The sequence below is a fragment of the Lepisosteus platostomus genome, chromosome 18 (assembly GCF_059453375.1).
Source record: "Lepisosteus platostomus isolate fLepPlt1 chromosome 18, fLepPlt1.hap1, whole genome shotgun sequence".
NCBI classification, from domain to species: Eukaryota; Metazoa; Chordata; class Actinopteri; order Semionotiformes; family Lepisosteidae; genus Lepisosteus; species Lepisosteus platostomus.
The window spans coordinates 8,929,336-8,950,251 of NC_142628.1; the positions used below are offsets into that span (position 1 = coordinate 8,929,336).

General features: G+C 36.1%; 2 protein-coding genes across 15 annotated transcripts in view; both read right to left on the bottom strand.

Moving 5' to 3' along the window:
• Positions 1 to 17,486, bottom strand: part of LOC148645601 (alpha-parvin) — a 29,630-nt gene extending 12,144 nt beyond the window's left edge. Inside the window, exons 1-11 of the mRNA XM_088611589.1 lie at positions 17,132 to 17,486; positions 8,808 to 8,897; positions 8,633 to 8,703; positions 7,693 to 7,795; positions 6,873 to 7,013; positions 4,827 to 4,942; positions 4,283 to 4,341; positions 3,327 to 3,346; positions 2,556 to 2,617; positions 2,179 to 2,247; positions 1,257 to 1,358 (exon numbers count right to left, since the gene is read on the bottom strand). Of these exons, the coding sequence (XP_088467715.1) occupies positions 1,257 to 1,358; positions 2,179 to 2,247; positions 2,556 to 2,617; positions 3,327 to 3,346; positions 4,283 to 4,341; positions 4,827 to 4,942; positions 6,873 to 7,013; positions 7,693 to 7,795; positions 8,633 to 8,703; positions 8,808 to 8,897; positions 17,132 to 17,267 (969 nt within the window). The 5' untranslated portion in view covers positions 17,268 to 17,486. The remainder of the gene's footprint in view (positions 1 to 1,256; positions 1,359 to 2,178; positions 2,248 to 2,555; positions 2,618 to 3,326; positions 3,347 to 4,282; positions 4,342 to 4,826; positions 4,943 to 6,872; positions 7,014 to 7,692; positions 7,796 to 8,632; positions 8,704 to 8,807; positions 8,898 to 17,131) is intronic.
• Positions 17,487 to 19,082: 1,596 nt separating this feature from the next.
• LOC148645602 (F-actin-monooxygenase mical2b-like) overlaps positions 19,083 to 20,916 on the bottom strand; it is a 79,954-nt gene continuing 78,120 nt past the window's right edge. For all 14 annotated transcript variants that reach the window (XM_088611575.1, XM_088611588.1, XM_088611582.1 and 11 more), the window contains one exon: positions 19,083 to 20,534. In XM_088611575.1, coding sequence (XP_088467701.1) covers positions 20,350 to 20,534 — 185 coding nt within the window. In that variant the 3' untranslated portion in view covers positions 19,083 to 20,349. The remainder of the gene's footprint in view (positions 20,535 to 20,916) is intronic.

A 20,916-nucleotide genomic window follows, 5' to 3' on the forward strand; every position in this document is an offset into this window, starting at 1 on the left:
TGAAAAAAAACACTGAAAGATTTTTTGGGAGTAACTCTGACCATAACAATAAGTGCAGGTTATTCAGAACAATTTAACTCTGACATGTTTTGGAAGCAAAACTGAGCTGCTGCCAAAACAAATATTTGTTTGAAACAACTGTTGCTGAAAATTGAGGCTTGTGAAGCCAGAAAGAAGCCTTTTAAAAAAACAAAACAAAAAACAAACATATATTGTTCTCAAAGTGGACACCTGATTAAACCCTCCTTTTGGAATGCATGATGTACCATCAGCATTACAAGTTTGAATCCAAGCTGTGCTACAAGTCCACTGTAGGTGGAAGCACCTAGGAATGATGTACATTTGACTGTTTACCACACAGCTGTAATCCCTGTTCTCCCAAATGGGTATTGCCAGAAGTCACCTTCATAAGCAAAAACGAATTCTGCACTACTGCAGATCAATGATGACCCTCTACATTTGCACATCACAGCCAAAGTGGCCTAATTGTCTTAATCATTCCTGCTCCTTAGTAAATATAAGCATGTAAGTTTCCCTAATACAGGAACAGTTAGTGCCACCTGAAAGCAAGTCTGAATAACTATTGGATAGTCCAAACTGAATGAAGGTTTGTGAGCATTCTAAATTAGAAAGAAAAGTTTGATTTTTTCAGACAACAGAATTACTGAACATAACTGAGCTTTTTTTCCCCAAATTATTTTTTTCACCATGTGGAGAGTCACCTATGGACATTTCATCTGCACTTAGATACTTTGCTGAATATAATACAAATAAATCACAAGCATAATGGACAAAACACATTTCTTGGAGAAGTCCAAGACATAGTGGTTTTTGGAATACTGAGAGTGAAAAGGGTAGACGGCTTTATATTGACTGAAATTTCTAAGTTGATTTTTTAAAATAAAAAAAACACTATGAAGAAGGCCAATTTTTAGCAGATGTTGAAAAGCTCTTCTATTGATCTTCTGGAAATGAAGTTATAGGTTTTTTTTTTTGCAACAACCTGTATGCAGATCAATTATCACAGAAAGTATGAAACAGGAAAACAAGAAGAAGAACTGCAATTTTTAAATATACATATCTTTACAGGGTAAAAAAAAAAGCTTTAAGGTTGGAACTGTCTTCAATAACTTAAAAAAAAACACTGGGGTTGCAACTACCGCAAGTTAGCTGAGCATTTGTTCCCAAAAAATCTCTACCACTTTCAGTGTCGGCAACTGAAGTGGCAGATCTCAAGGTCAATTATTTCAACATACCTTTTGATCAAAGTTTTCGGGTGTAAGGAAGAAGTTGTATAGCGGGACAAAGTATCCCTCCAAAAGGCCCATGAGCAAAACAAGGTAGACACCGTCAGCAAACTGAAGGAGAACAGAACATGCATGATTTTTTTTCTGCCCAGCACACCAAAGCATCATAAAAATGTGAGCAAGTCTGCAGAACAAAAACCGTAGCTCTCTCATATTTTATTAAAATATGCAAACCATACAATCTTGAGAGTTTGTGCTAAAAGAGACACTTCATTGTTTACATTGATATTTGTCCCATTTTGAATCAAATGTAAAAACAGCCTTTTGGAGCAATATATTTAACATTTTGACGAGATCAAATGACTGCACAAGGTACTATGAATTATGCAGGTTTCAGTCACAAATAGTCCACTTCACATCTTATTAAAACATTTTGCTATGGTAAGAAAGTAATTCCAGCCACTTTCTGTTAATAACAGGTAAAAAGAATACATTCACATAGTGATTTAAACACATTGTTTGAAGTTTAAAGAATGTGTCTAAAAGAAAACTTAACAGAGAGAAGAGTTTTTATTTAAACCGGCAAATACTATAATGTCAAGTCAGGGACAGATATGAGTGATATGGATAATTATGTACCTACAGAACATTATGGTTTGTTTCTTTATGACAGATTATTCTCTTAACAATGTGTATTTCTAATAAGAAACAAAAATGTGAATTCAGTAACACAGAAATAAATTAGATTTAAGATGTTTATTCTTGCGAGTTCTGTACTTATCGCTTTGCTTTGCCTCCATTCAAGGAAAAAAAAATTTTCTGTTTGTTCCTTTATTTCACGACTCTGTAACAATGTCACAATGAACCCAGTAACAAACAAAATACAATAACTAGATGGTTTGGCAGCATTCTGTCCCTTTTATTTTCTTACCTGAGTGTCCAGTTCAGCTACCTCCAAATTCAGTTTGTTTAAATGCTTGTTCACAAATGTTATCAGGGTCTGGAAAACAGCACACACTTTACAAAGTGGGTTCACTGAGTTAGGAATCATACAAAACAGTCACACTTCCCGAACTAATGTAAGTGTTTGTTCTAATGATGAGGTATAGATAAACAAAACATACTTCAATTACAAAGAAAAGTGCTTGCAAGATATATAAAATATCTTGTGAATCAGTGAATCTGCGATTCATATAACTGGAATGAAATTACAAGTGCAGATAAAACGTTATATATTTAAATATAATATTTAAAGTACTCAGAAAACTGCTAAGTTCATCACCATTGAATCTGTAGGTAAATCTGTACCTTTTTCACAACGTTGAGTTTGTCTGGAGCATGATCAAATAGTGTATCAAAAGCATCCCGCTCTAAAAGATTACAAAATAAAGAAGTTGTTATGTACAGTATTCCAACCACAGGACAGTTTTTCTAATGGCAGCAGAAGCGCTATAGAAATGCTTTGGTATCATTCTATCATTTGCACAAGCTATGCTAAAACACACAGGAAATTTCACAGCATTATCACTTTTCCTGTTTCTGTTAATAATTACCCTCAATGAAACACAGCCTTCCAGTGGAAAAAAACCCACAAATATGAATAAATCATATTTGGAATCAGTCAAATTTCATTTCAGTGCACTAATGCAGATATGAAATTTGCATTTATTTATGACAAGCACGAAGCTGTAACTTTACTAAAGTCACTATTGTTAACTTCTTTTATTGAGCGTACTGCACAAAAAAGCTTGTTGCTACATTTAATTTGTTATTATTAATAAGTGACATAAAATAGGACTCAGCTCACTCCTCACAAAAACATAATGGAATGGAATGAAACTGTACATAGGCTCAAGAATACAAATCCAATATTTAATTTATGAAGCACTTAGAGATTGAGGCCTTCCTGTAACAAAGAATCACACTTCAAGAGTTCCTTATACTTGAGAATTCCTCTTACATCAAACACTGCGTTAATTACAATGCAACTCACTATATAAAATGTTTCTTTGACAAGTGACAAGCTGCTTTTCAAACAATATTAAGTATTATTTTTCACAACAACATTTAAGTACCTACCATGCCTGCCAGATAAAGCCCTATAAAGAAGGGAAAGAAAGCAATGCTACAGTTAAAAATGGACTGATTCCCATATTAGAATAATGTACTTATGCTATAAAAAATCAAGAGTGCATTTTTCCATTTGAAATTTTACATATGCCGTCAAACAGATTGTGTTACCAGGGGGATGTGATTAGGAGCCGGAGTTGTGTCCCTGAGAGACAGAATCAAATCAGCTGGGCAAGGCCATTATTCCAGAGAGAGGCTTCTGTCCGAGAATGCCTTTTCTTCTCTTCCAATCTGCTCTTGCAGAAACATTTTTCCGCAACGTTTTTGAGTAGCATGACAACAGCATTATGTCACAGGCTATTTTCTTGGCTAGCTTTCATGAGCTGGACATCAATTAATTGACTACAGGTTTACAAAAGCCAGTGTTAGATGCACAAAATTTGGCACAAAGCGTGGGTCTCTGCACAGAAGAAATGTCTTAAGGCTTATTACGTACTCATCAATCAGTGCTCATTTTAGCACTTGAAACTTTGCTTTAGAATGAACACTGTTAGTTGACCTTTTGAATTGAAATGTAATACTACTTTTTAAACTTCTTAATAATTTAGCAAAAGAACCTTAGAAATTGCACTGACCCTGTTCTGAAAGCATCCCTACAAGTCCCTTGGAAAGGTCAGACATATCACATACGTTTCTCTCGTCTCTGACCATCCTTGGTATTTTAACTTGCTGTTGAGAATGGGAAATAAAAGAAATAGAGAAGGCCATCCCTAAAACTGTCTTTAGGCTTTTCTTTGACACTGGCTCAACTGTCTCAACACTCAGGTTGAGAATTCTACTGTTCTTCACTGTATTCCTTCAGGGGGTTTAACTAGAGTATCAAACCCATGGCAAAGTGATTGAATTTCATCTGGGCATCTGTATTCCATTAAGAGAAATCGCTGACTACGACAGCGCTGACATACTCAGTGTTGCCAGTGATTTCCTCCTGGATCTGGCGAGATTGAAGAATTCCCTCACGTTTCTGTGGGAAAAAGGACAAAGCACTAAATTATAGAAGACACCAGGAAAAAATACATATATCTTATATGGATTGAATTCTCCTCAACAGGTTTATCATTTCCAATTTTTTCAAAGCACCACAGTTTAAAAAAAATATATATTTCCATCTGGAATTCTAAAGAGATAAAAAAAGTCTTGGAATTTAAGCAGAAACCTTTTATTCAGCAACTTTGGGATGCACCTTAACATTTCCAGGGATTATTTGCAAAAAATGTATATTAAAATGCTACACAACACTTTAAACGAATGGAAAAAGGCATGAAAAACACGTTAATTTTTACACCTGGAAATGAGTACTTAAGTAAATAAGAGAAGAAAACAAATTAATTGGAAGGTGAAGATGATTAATGTATTAAAAAAGGATCACTAGAGGATTAGAATTTAACTGCAAAACATATTAGGTTACCACATTGGACAAAACCAGGAAAACTGGAAACGACAGTTTACCTGAACGACCACCACTTGTATGGACACATGGTCAGGAAGCCTAATGGGGGCTCTGAAATGCTGGGACAGAGCCACCAACAAGTGCAAAATGGCCACCAGGCTCTTAGCGTGAACAGCTGTCAAAGGCAAAAGAAATAGGACATCATAAAAAGCTGCAGCAACCTGCAAAATATTTTAATCCAGATTTCTGGCTTTATCTTCCAAGTCCTAGGACTGCAATTTTAAACAGGGTCTGGCTATGGGTACTTTAGGATGCATGATTCTTATAAAAACTTAGCTTCACATCTATTTTCTCCACGTCTGGTAGCTACATCATTTTACCAGGTGCTGATTAAATACTCAATGTCAAGCAAAGGTATCATACTGTACATGATAATTAAAAATAAGATGGTCTTTGTGTATGTCTATATACTGTACTAGATCTTAGGAACGTTTTTAGAAAACAATAACTCAAAAGATAGATTCATGATAGTACACCATGATTTCATAGTTATCCAAGAACAGAACAATAGAACAGTAACTAGCCTATATTAGGCAATGAAGCTGAATGACTGAGCATTTCTTAGTGAAGTAAAAATACTATTTAAGAACATAAGAAAGGTTGCAAATATCAACCTGGAATGTCCACTGAAACAAACATATGAAAAATAGTAAATAAACCAATAAACCACTTGCTTTATTGTGTGATGACAAAATGTCATACAATTTTGTTCAGAGGTTCCTACAATGTCTGGTGGCTGATTATCTTTTGATTTGGGTCACCCAAAGGTTACATACTCAAAAACTAGCAACTTTTTATTTGAGTGCATTCATGTCAGTAATCAAAATCACCTGCGATCAGAACAACACAAATTTTACCATAGGCAGGTCTGTTGAGTACTGCAAAGTGATCAGCTAGTCCAAAAAAAGAAAAGTAATTATTTAAAGAAAAGGTTGAATTAAAAAAATGCTTCAGGAGATAACGAGGAGGTAACCTGACAACCTGGGGCATGTGGTCAAAAACAAATGGTAATCCTGCTCAATCTCTTTGCTTTGTTTTCTTATAAATCCATAAAGAATAAAAAAAGGAAAAAAATGTTGATGGAATTAAACACTCATGAATGTTTAATATGAATTAAGTTAATTCATCTTAAGAAAATGCACAACACTAAAGAAGTGCCATGCTTCAAACAACACTGATTAGCCACGTGAACTCTGTTGCAAAATCAAAACAGAAATCTGAATGAATACTGTACTGACGTTGTTAAAGGTCATTGGATTATTTGCTGGGCTAATGGCAAAATGTTTTGTCCCCATTGTTGTAAAATGTTTAATCTTTGTGAAGTTTTAAAAGAAGTCTTGAAAGAGCCACCTACAGTATCTTAGATATGAGACATAATTCTTTGCTCTTGCAGTTTTAGCTCTGTTATGGCTTAAGAACTTTACCATCTTGGAAATCTTGAAAATTTGTTGAAAATGAAATGTCAAGCCAGCCTCTTACAAACAGCATTAAAAATGACTTGTACATGCCTTGCTGATCAGTCCTCTATCTAGCCATTTGTGGTGAGTTGCTGGCAAGTGCCACAGAGCTAGTTGGTCAAGGAGCTCTTGCAAGACCTATGACATTCCAGGCCTTGGCAAATTTGTGATGTTGATAACAGCTGTGACACTCCTCCAATCAGCACTAACTCTCCTGTAACACACTGTGAAGCCTTAAGGCAATCACTTTCCTAGATCGGTAAATAAAAGAAATTTCATATTTAAATTGGCGATTCCAATTTTAAATTTATGCATATTTCTTGTACCGTTTGTGGTATGTGTGTATTTAACTCATGATCTTAGAGCATGACAAGACAATCCACTGAGATGCAAGGAAAACATGATAGCGATCTCAGATTTTCTATTCACATGGCTTACTCTGACAAAACTGAAGGAGACATTTCCAAGGCTTGCTCATGTGCTCAAGAGGATAAACCCAGAATAACTATCACAAATGGAAACTACAATATCACCTCCTGACAGCTTCTTAATGTGACCAAGGCTGTACATTAATAACATAACACTTACAGTCGACATTCCACTTGATATTCCTAGGGGAGATTTTCAGAGTGTCATTGATCTTCTCTAGGACCGTCTGCAATTTCTGCTTCTGGGCGATTTCAGACTGAGTCACTTCTGCAACGTTCAGTTTCTCACCCTCCAGCTTTTCTACATGTGAAAAAAAATAGTGCTCACAACAAAAACAGATCCCAAAACAGAGTAAAATAAGTGCACACACAAACCATTTAGAATTGCTTTCTTAAGACACTCATTTAAAAAACAACTATGCAATAAGAAGTTGTTGACATTAAGATGCAATTAATCTTTGTTTCCAAAACAAAAACTGGAATTCAAAAACTGGCTTTTTATAACCCTGCAATTTGAAATTGCTTTGATTTATTAAATGGGCTCACTGCCATGACATTGTTACTATTTCCTCTAACACAGCCTACAGTAGAGTTTGCATTGAACAGAGAAGCAATGCAGCTCAGTCTGACAGCACTATGAGCTAACAGATGCCTGGCAAGAAACCAGACTCGACCTAGGTCTATAGAAACACAGTATATGGAGCTACAGTCACAGTCTGTTATTAACAAAGCCCTGACTTGAACTGGAAACATCCTCGCAACAGGGTTCAGCTTCTTCCCCAAACAAGCACCTTTACAAACTGTGCATCCTGGCAATGAGCATTCATTTTAAATTAAACATTTTCTTCAATGTTTCCAATACCTAACTCTTTTTTTTTTGCAAATCTCAAGAGCAGGTCAGACAGGATTGCAAGAAAAACTCTTTGGATCTAAACTCTTTTGTTTCAAGGATAATTTGAAATAAGGACAGGTGTCTTTACCAAAAAGCTTCTGAAGAACCTGCCCATCGTACAGATCCTCTGCAAGGTCTTTCACGATGATCCTTTCTCCAACTAGCACATCATTAATCCAGTCTATTATAACCTGTGAAACAAAGGGACACAGGAAAAAAAACAACCAAAATGACAGACTGCTTACAGCAATGTCACGTTATTTAGCAGACAGCTAAAGGTGTAAATGTAGGCATTTACAATTTTTTATTTTAAGAATGATTATCCAAAGGTATGAGAGAATAACAATGATGTTTTAAAGCACATTATATACAGTAAACCTACATCTGCAGAGTGCAATTACAACTTAAACTGAAAAGTGCGGTTTATATGGTCTACATTTTACAGAAATTTCAACTTTGCTGCATCTTCTGCAATACGATGTGCTCAGACATTTCTGCTACCTGCCTGCCCCCACAACTTCTAATGAGACTTCAACATCGAATGAAATACACAGCTGTGGGACAATGTGCTTATGGTGAACAGACACAGAAAAATGTGCTTTATGAATTCTACATTATTGGGTGGCACAATATATTTCTCCTTGCTAAAATCTACATGACATTTTTCCAAAGCTAATCTTCATTGGAACAGCTAGCTTTTGAAATACCAAAAACAGCAACAAAAACCCTGATTGAGACAGAATACACTGTACAGAACAAAAATATAAAAAAATCAATAAGATCGTATACTATATAATGTGATACATCACCACTCTGACTTTACATTTAAGAAATGTTCTTACTGTAACTTTAAATGGTATCTCTTTGTATTATTTAAACATCTTTGTATATTTCCAATTAATATTTCTGACTTGAGATGCACAGCAGGTCACTCAACTGGTAGTATTACTTAGACTTCGATAAAAACTGTTTTAAGGTTCGTGAAGCATACAAGTTTGTTCTTCAATCAACAAGTTAAAATGTCAAACCTTCATTAGCTCTTGAAGCTTGGGGTCATTTCTTGAATTTGGATCAACCATTGTTCTAACTTCATTCTCCTCTGCAAAAGTAAAGAATACATGAACAGCACAAATACTGTAAATGACTATTGTTCTAATGGCCATATTGCCCAGCATTGACATTTTTATGTTCTGTAGGTCTTACCTAACATGGTGTCTTCACGATCCAACTCAAAAGGAATTGGGCTGAGGGGCAGATTGATGGCATTCATTCCTTCCTCCTGCAGTTCAGACACTGGGGCAAAAAACACGCACAGTGGGATTCAACATACTGGTTTCATACACATCTGTCAACCTGAGAACAATACACCAACATCTTCCTGCATGAACAAAAAAAGAAATGTTTTTTTTTAATACATTTAGAATCCTCATTAATCTTTTTTCTATATTCTCCCCAATCCGGAATTGTTAATTTTTCTCGTTATGATGCATCTCAGTTGGGGCTCTGTTGATCTGTCCACCCATTATAAGTTGCTGTGGAATTTACAGTGTGTCAAAAAATGAAGGGTGCAAATAAAATATGATAGGTCATTCTGCACCAACTGGACGAGTGGCACCTCTGTCACTGATGTCACTGCAGAGCCTGCAGGTACCCAGGAAGCTACAGAAGTCACTGTGCTACTGGGACCACTGGCAGGACTGGTCCAGTTGTGTGCTACAGCTGGCTTCAAACTCATGACCAGACAACTACTGTCCATCTGTTTCACTGTTCCTTCACCACTCCATCCTTTAACAATCAGATCAATTACAGCCCTTGCACCTAAAACACTTGCAATTTAACTTAAAAACAAAAAAAGTAATTTCAACTGTTCTCAGTGAAAACTTCTGATTACTGTTTTAATTTTAAAGCTACTGTAATGAATTACTTAAATCTTCCAGGAATTGTGTTATTACAATTTTAGAATATTGTTTTTAGCATTTTAAAATAAACTTTTAGTAATGAGCATATACATAAACTCTTATGTACGGTATATGTATTTATAAGTATATTTTACAATGTATTATATACCTTATATTGTACCTAAGGTTATCAACAATTTAAAACATAATACCTATTAATTGTACTGTGACCAATGTATAAATATACATTTCCAAACCTATTTGTGACAAATATTTTCTGTGTAAATATAAAATATGGAGATGTAACCAAGACCCGTACATAGTCACACATCAAATAGTCTGTAAGCCTGAGATTTGGATAAGCAAAGTTTTATAGTACTGTATTTTCAGCTTCATTTGCTTTTATTAAAAGTTCCTCTGATCTGCCTTCTTTATCCAGATGTTTGCCTTCATTACAGTATTTTAGCTTGAATGTTTAAATTGTTAACTTTAACTGCCAGTTTTATGTCTTGCTGCTGACTCTTGTTTTACTGCATGTATTGCATGTAACGACTGCTATTATAAAATTATTGCCACGTGGGTATGCCAAAATTCTGCAAATCCACATGCACAGCTGCTGAAAAAAAACACTTCAATTTTTACAGTAGCACAAAGATATCATTCCTGCTACACTGCGACTGTGGACTCACCTGTGTGGGGACGTTTTTGACAAAGACAACCCATATGAACACCATGTGTAGTCTAATTGCAGTGGCAGTGCACTAAATTGGAACAATTACCTTTGGAGTGCGCTTTAACAACAGATGATAGCACTATAATTGGGACTTACATACGGCTAATAGATGGCCTAACTGCACTTCCCAGTTATTTTTCCCAATTTATTGCACTTTCCCTCAAGTTAAACTGCGCTTGTTTTTTTTATGCTTTACATTACAAGAAATTGCGGACGGATAGTGCCGCACACCAGTTTTGCTCTAACAAGGGCTTTCCTCTCCAATTTCGTGTAGCTTCTGTTGGATTTGATTTAAAAAAAAAAGCTTTTTAACATTTAAAGATAGGCACGCTCTTTGTATCTGCTCACAATGCTTGTGCAATGCAGAGAATTTTCATATTTACAGAGACCATGAAACACAAATGTTTGGTTATGTAAAACAAAGTACAGTACATTAGGGGGAAATACAGAACAAGAATTCTACTGTCCTTGTCCAAAATTAATGACAGACAATCCTAGAAGTTGTGTCATATTGAAAACATTTTTAAAATTCTTTATTTTAAAACTAATTTCAGAACTGCTTATTCAATTTTGTGGGGAAAACATTTATGACAATATAAAATTCTTCTTCTGAAAGGCGCATTATTCACCAAAATACAATTTTCCCCCAGGTTTCTTTGTGAGTTGCCTGAGACATTAGCATATGAAGCTAGCGCTTTGCCCCTTGGTTAGGTCCAGGGACCATGAAAGCATCTTTTTAATGGTCGAGGAAGAGGTGTTAGTGGGACCAGCAGGTGGCGCTCACCCTGCGGTCCATGTGGGTCCTATATGCCACAGTATAGTGATGGGGACACTATACTGTAAACAGGCGCCGTCCTTCGGATGAGACGTAAAACCGAGGTCCTGACTCTCTGTGGTCATTAAAAATCCCAGGGCGTTTCTCGAAAAGAGTAGGGGTGTAACCCCGGCGTCCTGGCCAAATTTCCCATTGGCCCTTACCAATCATGGCCTCCTAATAATCCCCATATATGAATTGGCTTCATTACTCTGCTCTCCTCCCCACTGATAGCTGGTGTGTGGGGAGTACAGGCGCACTATGGCTGCCGTCGCATCATCCAGGTGGATGCGGCACATTGGTGGTGGTGGAGGGGAGTCCCCATTACCTGTAAAGCGCTTTGAGTGGAATGTCCAGAAAAGCACTATATAAGTGTAAGCAATTATTATTATTATTATCTTTTTCCACATGCTTTGGCTGTTTCAGATGTGGGTAACTTTCTGAAAAAGATCTGGTCTTTGCCCACTACTCCACACAAGGCGATTCCTGGATTTTCCCAATTGACAACCATAAGTATGGAAGACTCCGCTGCTCAGATCCAGGGTGAGGGAAGGAGGGGGAAAGGGCTTCGATTTTTTATTTTAAGGTTTATAGAGAAGTCCCCCCTCTATGCTAGTTGGCTCCCAGAGACAAATAATGAAAGGTTTACTAAATAACTCCCACAACACTCAAGCATCCAAAGTTTAACCTATGTGTCAAAAAAGCTCTTTAACAATGCATTCCAAGTTTGAATCGAAATTGAATACATAGGCCTGTATTAACAATCCCTTGATAAAATTCCCTCACTACGATAGATTCTTTTCCAGCTTGCTACTAAGGTAAAAAGATTCAGCACTAAAACTGACCTAGAAGATCCAGGTATGTATTTGGAGCATTGATCATATTCAAATATAAACGTTTTTTATACAGACTGACATTTAAGATTTAAAACAGTTTAAAAAAAATTAAACATCTATTTTTTAAGTAGGCCACTACCTTGTCAGATATGCTTTTAGTTAAAGCAGTGTCTATCACCAGGAAATCACAATTCTAAGAAGCAGTTTAGAAGCTGGCTTCAAGCTAATATAATTTGCTATTAGTTCCATTCTATTCTATTAGTATCAGTGTTGAGGGCTACAATCACCACTGCTTGAAAGTCAATTTCAATCTGACCGAAAGCTAAGCATATGTAAATTAAATGAAAAACAGTTTTACAACACTGGGATGCGGTCTTCATTTCGGACTGCATTATTCCCCAGTCTTCGTGAACAGAAAAGATCAGTTTATGTTGATGGTAGGCATTTATTTTATTAAAAAGGATTGCATGTCGTATAAACCATCATTGGATCTGGTTTCCTGCATGATGCGAATGCATGCATTAAAGTGGAAGGAATCTGCAAATTGACCACGCATGTTGTTACTGAAAAATGAGCTTTAACAATCAATGGAAGTCTTCTCCTCTTCCCTAATTAGAGTTAACTTGCTTTAGAAATATTGAAAAAACATTTTTAAGCAAATGTATATGATATTGGTGGCATTTCATTTCTAGAAAGAAGTAAAGAATTTTACTAGCTGCACTTTGCACACTCCTGCATTAAATAGCAGTCTCTGTGCCTTACAGAAATCCTATCGGCCTGTTGAACAAAATGACATAGAGGCAAACATAGTACATTTATATAATATTTAAAAGAATTACTGTTTTTGAATATAGACCTGTCAATCTTTACTTTGAGAACAATCCTATTATTAAGGTAACTCAGTAATCAAGGTTTATACAAAGCACCTCTGCCTGCCCTGTTATTAAAGTCAAGAAAAGAAAGAACATAAACTCTGCAAACCAGAGGAGAGAATCTGGCACATCCAGGAGAGCAGTCTAATTATAATTATGATACTAAATTCAGAAGTTTAAATTGATCTTTTCTTACAGCATTTGTATATATAAAAGAACCTCTGTGCTTCACCCTCTTCTACACTCCAGCCAGCATTTTTTTTCTCAGATTTTAAGGAAAAAAAAACCCGAAATGCAAAAGTCTCAAACACAAGGGGGCCACTTGGCTGGACATGCTTGTGCAGTTGCTTTGAGCTTACGGATCCTAGAAGCCTTCCAGCCTGTTTGTTTGACGCCTCAGAGATAATCACCATCAGTTAGTCTATCCTTCTCAGTATCAAATTAATATATAAATAAACCAATAGATAATTAATACCGCGCAGCAACATCGCTGTCATCGCTCCCCAGGCAGCGCGAACGTGTTTGTCCCAGTAGGAGAGCTGGATGTAGCTTTGCCGTGAAGCGATGTGCTGGGTGGGCCTGCGAAGGGAAAGTGCTGGAGTACATCCCGTGCTGGATTTCACAGCTTTTCACAGCTTCCATCGGAAGCAGCTTCTGCCACTGCTATTCCAGCTCTGTAGGTCTACATCAACAGGGGGTGTCTGTATCCTGACAATCAACACTATGATTCAGATGTGCTGACATCCCCCCCCCCACCGTTAATGCAAAATTAAAACACTTTATTTTTGAGACTCCTATAAGGCTTTAAAAAAAAATAAAGGTAGGCAGATTCCTTGGTTTTCATCTGCAGCTTCAAGTGATTAGTAAGAGCAGAGACTCTTCGAGTCTTCGTTTCTTGCCATCTTGAAAAGTTATCTGTTCTACTTATTGGACTTCATATTCAGACATATAACATCTCAGAAAACAATGCACTTCTCCAGATGTTCTCATCAGATTTCTTTTAAAGTACAAAATACAGAAACGGAGTTTGTTAGATCCTGTATTCTAAAGTTTTCTTCACTAAAGTCAAGGGCAAGGGCACATGGGGCAAATACATCTCGATAATAATGGCATGATTCACATAATGCAAAGCAAAGTCATTTCTTTAACCCGAAAAAGATTAATAATCAGTTTATGTTTTAGGCAGTATACATGCATTTCATTTTGTGCGAACAGTAAAGTAAAATTTGCAAGATCAAATAAGCTTAAATAGAATGCTGGCTTCAGCCTGGCATATAAAGTTCATTACAGTGCCTTCATCGTAACCTGGCACAATGACAAACTGCTCCCTGCAACAAGACTGTGTGTCAGTGACTGATTCACTCCTCATCCCCTCCTCAGATTCAAGAGGACAGAAGGAAGGACCTACCTTGGGGACACAGTGCTCCACACCCCATTGCAATCTATCCAAGGTACCATCATCTTCCCTGAACAATATGCACTGTCACTAAAATGTTCTCAACCTTTTATAGCCTGCTACGGCCTCCCACTCCTATCTGCTAGATGGATTATCTCTCTTTTTTAAGAAGGGCTGCTCTCACTTGTCAACTTTCAAAAGCTGGCTCTCACCTCCATTTATCACTATGGCTGAGTCCAAATGACTGAGTGTTCATAATTTAATATTTCGCCCCATGGGACTCAAAGACTTTATATCAAATCGAATCAATCCTTCAAACATTGTGGTAAGTTCCATTTTCTTTTTCTGTGTAAATACGGTACATCTGCTGTCTCGGAGCCTTCCTGGGACTTTATTGATTCAAGTGTATGAAAACACCAGCAGGCTGAAATTACAAAGAAATCTATTTGTTGACCATTAAGGATTTGAAGCAAACATCCACGCAAATTGATATACAGTAAATATAGCTGTAGACAAAATGTTCTGACACCCTTCATTTTAAACGATGTTGTTCATTTAGTGTATTAAACATTTGATTCATTCATTATAAAACTTTCAATCAACATTCAGGGAAAATATTCAGATAAATGCAACGGTTAATGACATAAAACATTACCACAGGGTGCTTTATCCTATTCAGACAACACGATTGTGAAAGTTGTGTGACTTGGAGCAATGAAATGTTGATATGCACAATGGCAGCAGACAGTGAACAGCTCTGTGCAGCTGTACACCTGTTATTCCTATGTGTGGTACTTATTATCAACACAGGTGATGGGCACATAGAGCTGAAGATACTCTCCATGGTGTATAACGTTGTCCAAAATAATGTAACGCCTACAGTCACATTTGTACTAAACCTTATTTCTTCACACTGCACTATTTTCAAAATAATAATCTGTTTTGAGTGAACTCATTTTATAAACACTCTCTGTATATTAGCAAAACGATTTAGAATTGTAGCGCTTAGACAATGGAGCCATTTTCAGGACAGCTTTGGTGCAGTGTATAGCACAGAGATAGTGTCACAAGTGCTCAGAAACATACCAACTCCTGGAAATAAAAAAAATAAAAAAGCCCATTAAAACAATTAGAGTACTCATTTTTACTCTGAACTACAGCAGCTTGCGGTTTATCTTATAATTCAAATAACACAAAGGACACTTTTTTAACTGTAATAACCATCCAATACTTTGTTCTGTAAAAAACACACCAGCATTTCATCTACTGTAAAAATTCTTTTTATCTGCTCTTCCTTCATTGCTCTGCTGGCCTAGTTGCACATGTAATGAAATAACCAAATATTCTTCCATACAAGGCAAGAATGAAGCACTCCACTGAATATAAACATTACAACCTCCTGTGCTTTTCAGGCAAGTCCTGTACCGACTCTTTAGGAAATAAGCTGTATAGGGCTTCTGGTAAGTGTATATTAGGGCATGGCCACATGTACTGTCTGTACAGTATGCTCTACGTCAAATCATGATTGCATTTAAATAGCTAGTAATAGTTTTCACTATAGCACTCATAATACCTGGCCTAGTTATTATGAGTTATTAAAAGAAGAGTCCAAGGTGACACTCCTTCTGTATTAAAACTGTAATGTCAGTAGCAAAAGACTCTGACAGCCAGGTGTGTTTCCTTAGAGAGATAGTGGGACATCAATGCTGCATTTCTGTAATTTATCTGCAACTGGAAGTGCTCTCTTTAATCACACACTGCATTTCATCTCATGCTTTTTTTTTCCACAGCCATTTACCAATATTACCACTGTACATCCTCAGCCTCAAATTACAGAGAGGGAAATATTTGTTTTTTCTTTATTAGCAACAAAACAGGAAGGAAAACAAAAGAAAATGAAGTATGCAGTTATATCATTTTAAAAAATAACCCCATTAATAAACAGTTTTTAGAACTGGACTGCCTTCTTTGTGGAGACCAAAGACTGATTCTACTGAGAGAGAACTTTAAATAATAGTGCTCTCTCTTTTGTAGTCTGTGGTTTAAGACACAGAAACAGAACGTTTCCCTATTAAAACAAGTGGGTTATTGTCCACAGAGTTTTACTTCATGCACTTTTATGTACTAGTAACTTATGTTTCGTGCTACAGCTTTACAAGGCTGTGTCTAGGCAAATTTCACCGTATCCTCGTTTACAGAGGAAACTTCAGTTTACGCTATAGCAAAACAAGTTACTTAAACATGAAGCGCTACTAAGGTTTATGGGGTCAAGTTCAAAGAACCTATAATCCCTAATTCAAGCTTTATGGAGAGCGCAGTGCAGCCGCGTTCAAAGTTCTTCAAATGCGGTTTTAAAAATATTAAGTACCGCATTGCTACTTTGTTTCTTTCCGAAACTATAGCCACATTTTCAGAAATGTACACTTCAGCACTGTAACTAAATGCTGCTGTAGCTCTCTGTAAATGCCTCTATGTAAAACCTAAGAATCTCAGTTCCTATCTAAAAGCCCAGCTGCAGGCTATGAATACCAAGGCGATGATTAACCATGAACTAAAGAACTTAGTTATTAACTAAGGGGCTAGTAAGTATAAGTTATGCGGTGATAAATGTGGGTTTGTTCTTTTTTTTTCATTCAAAAACTTTAAGATTATGGGTGTAGAATGACGTCACGTCACACAGGAAAAAAATCCAAGATGTCTGGGCACACCCAGTTTAAAAACTATCCAATTCGTCACACTGCATTAATTATTCTGTCCCATAAAATAACATTTAAGTGTTTTACGCTGTTATTTAAAATACCCAGTCCGTAATGTAGCAATTTAACATCATTATTCAACCAGTCAAAAGTTTTTTTAAGTATCTCGTATTCGCTTATTAAGGCGTGAAAAGTAACACACGTTAAAAATTCCTAATACATGGAATCAAGCCTTTGAGCACAGCACTACACAAATAGCGCTGTTTTATGAAAACTATATACCTTCTTTTGCTTTTTTCCTTCTTGCCAAAGTTCCTCCAAGTTTCCCAAGAAAAGAGTCATCTTTCTTCCTTGAAGGTGGCGATTTAGGGGTCGGAGATTTTGGAGAAGACGGAGATTTCTGTGGTGAGGAAGCCATCGATGATATTTTTTTCCTGTTGTTTTTTAGAAGCAGGCGGGGGGGAATTGCAGACTTACACAGTTGTCTACCTTGAGTTTAGTCAGAGTTTACCCTCTCCCAAACGGAAGCGGAATTCCAAGTTATTTGTTCAGCCTTCGGATGTCAGCTTTCCCTACAAATGAATTCCAGTTCCCTTTCTCGATCCATGTTCCCTCCCCTACTGCGAGGAAAAAAAATGTAATATGTAATAGCCTACACACAGCCCAATTGCACTGAAGCTCTAGCTGAAAAACAAAAGGTAGCCATTTGTATTACTGCTTGTGTAACCCACTACTGTGTTGTATGACCTTTGCGAACTTAATCTATTAATGCCGATCGGATTTGTTTTCTTTTTCTTGGAGATTGTCACTTTACTGTTTGTAATGTGTGTTTAATGAACGCGATTACAACACACGAGAGTCCTACATTACAGAGGGAAATGTCGGACGTTTTCATTATTTAAAACTAAATTATTCTCAATCTATGTGTCCCCCAAAACACATAGATTGTAAAGTTGGTACATACTATAGATTTGTGGTCAAAATTATAGGAACATCTGGAAATCTTTCTGAAGAACCAGTAACGGAACAATCGACATAACTGACTGATTCATATCAAGTTTCTAACCTCAAAAGTGCAACAAGGGGATGTGATTTACTGCCAACTTCTCATCAAAATATGCTAGGAATCACAACATTATCTCCTCTAGGGCATTGTCACATGACTTCAGCAGTGCGTGTGTTTCTGGGTACAAGTTGGCAGCAGTTTTGTTATTTTGTCTTTTTCTTAGCACAACAAATCTGATTTAATTTACAATTCCGAGATTCATATATGTTGGGATTTTTTTTTGGGTGGGGGGGCACAATTAATGTGGACTACATATCTAAATATTGCATATTTTAAGGATATGTAGATATCTGTTACAGATACTGACAGAAAATTAAAGGAACGGGCAAGAGCACAGTTATTTCTTTTGCTTGAGCCAGGCCTTAAATCATTTGAGCCCACCAGTACTGCAGCAGCACAGGAGAGATAAATGCGTGTCCCCCACTTAAAATGTCAATTGTCTGGACAAACAGATGGATGCTTATCAGATTGAACAAATCTTCGTTTGAATTGTTTGATAGCCAAGGACAGAAGTACTGTATGTGGAAGAGCCTTGTCAAGGATATACAGCAAGGGGTCAAAAAAGGCAGATGAAGATACAGTATATAATGATATACTGTATATATTCACTTTTATAGATGGCTAGCTAAATAAGAAGATATTCTGAATATTTATTAGTACTTGCAGATTCCCTAGGGACAAAACTGTCAAAAGAGCCTAAATCTGTTTTCACCTTTTGCATATGTGATGTCAGTGTTAACAACTGCACATATCTTACAAGAAAAACCATTGAGGTGTTTGGTGTTCCTAAGAGCATGCAGATGATTCTGCCCCCTTCAGTGATGTGAAACCACAAGAGCTAATTTAATATTGATTGTCATAATTTATAAGACGACATAGTCTTAAAATGCCCCCCAAAATATGCAATTTACCAGCTGTTATATTCTGAATGTTATTCACAATGAAACGGCATGATTCTGTAAAAGATATATGAATTAATGAACACGTGTTGTACACCGTCCTTGAAAAATTACAATGGACTTTCTTAGGTTGTGCAGTTCTTAACACAAAAATGGTACTTTAAAAATTCTAGAACATATGAAAAGCAAACTATTCAGTTAATAGACTGAAAACACAACATAAAAAGGATTGCTTGGCTCTATCAAATTCAAAATTCAGGCATAAAAATAGAATTGTTATAACTTTTATTAGAGACACAAAGAATTAAGCATGTTTTAAATTAAAGTTGTTTGCAAATTGAAGTAAATTAAAGTTTATTTTCAGCATGGAATATTTCACTAAGCAATTAGAATCGTACTAAGATGATTCACAAGATGCATTTACTTATACTTATTGTCTTTTTTTACACCATAAGGATTGCTTGTCAGTTACAGTATAATCTGAAAAAAATGTTTAAGGAAAAACAAAAAAATATGCGTTTACATTTTGTTTGCATTTAGTTTAAGGTATATAACTTAAAGGGCAAATAAAGAAGAACATTTTTATGTTCAAATTTTCACACACTTCACTCTGAGGCAGTTGCCATTTTGAAGATGCACATCACAATATGCATTTTAAAAAAATAATTGTCAAAAATCTTATTTTAAAAACCCACTACCACATCTTATTTTCTTGTGAAATATATACCATTTTACCAGTTTTTACATTTTTGTAATGTTCAGACTTGCTAAAAATATTAAAGGTGTTATGCCAACATAAAGGCACATATATAGCATCAGTTAGTTTATGTCTATGAAAATAGATCTGTCTGATGTATACAGTGTGCATTTATAACAAGCTGGCCTATTCCGACAAGTGTATCAAACAACTGCAGGGCAGAAACAAAATAATCGGGAAAAAAAGAAATTAAAGAAAAGAACAGATTTCTTACACACGGTGCACATCCGCAGTTTTGACTTATACGGTATGCTGTTTGCTTAATCTCTGACTTTCATGGGCAATTTAAAAAAAACAACAAGAATTCTTTGGTTGTGCAGTAACGTTTCATTAGCCATTTAAATTCCTTATATATATTTTTTCCTAGTAAACATTTTAAAGAGGAATTAAATAAAACTTTTGCCACAAATTATTTGATATTAGAAAATGGATATGAAAACAGAAAGGTTTATTATGCTGAAGTGCTAGTTACCAGATTAAGCTTCTTTTTGATTAGGCACAGATCACAAAGGCCTAAAACCACTGAGACCAACTCTGTAACTCTGAAATACAAGATCTGTGCTGTTTCTGTGTATGACTAAACTGACATCCTCTGTTCATTTGGTCTATACTAAATGTATCCTGATAAAGACTTCCTTGCCATGCTTTTTCTATATTTTAGCCCTATAAACATGTTGTCCATCAAAGACAGAACTAGCTTTTTTTTCCGTTTTTGGTGCCAAATGTGGCAGACTTTCAAACTGCTGCAACAAGACACTGGCTCCTGTTGAGTGGAGCGTCACATCCAGTTGAGCTGATATCCTTTAGACAGCACAAAGCTCTCCAGGTCTTTGTCTTCAGCTCTTTCTTGAAGCCTCTGCTCTTCAAGCAGGACCACCAGCCTGTCTCTCTCCTCCACCATTCTCATCATCTCACCGAGGACCTGCTGTTCCTCAGCTAGCTCCTGTGGGCTCTTCTTGGAATCTGGGAAAAAAAAAACACGAAAAGGAAGGAAACTGAAAATGATACTGAATTTTGCTTTGGAGGTTAAAAAAAAGTTGGACATTTTTGTTCCTTTATAAACTGCATCAGTATTTTGTAATTGCACCAGTATATAATGTAAATAAGTGTTAAACATTGTATTTATTTGTAAAAAATCTATTTTCAGTTTTGAATTATTTATATATACAGTTATTTTTTTAAGCACAATAAATCAATGGGGAACTTTTGATTGCAAATGCCCTTTTGGTATACGTTTGTGTTTATTATTGTCGGGGAGCAAGTTAAAAATAAAAATCCGTTCAGAAAATAAATATTTTAACTTTGCATACTGAAATACATCCTCGGATTTATGTGTACACATTCT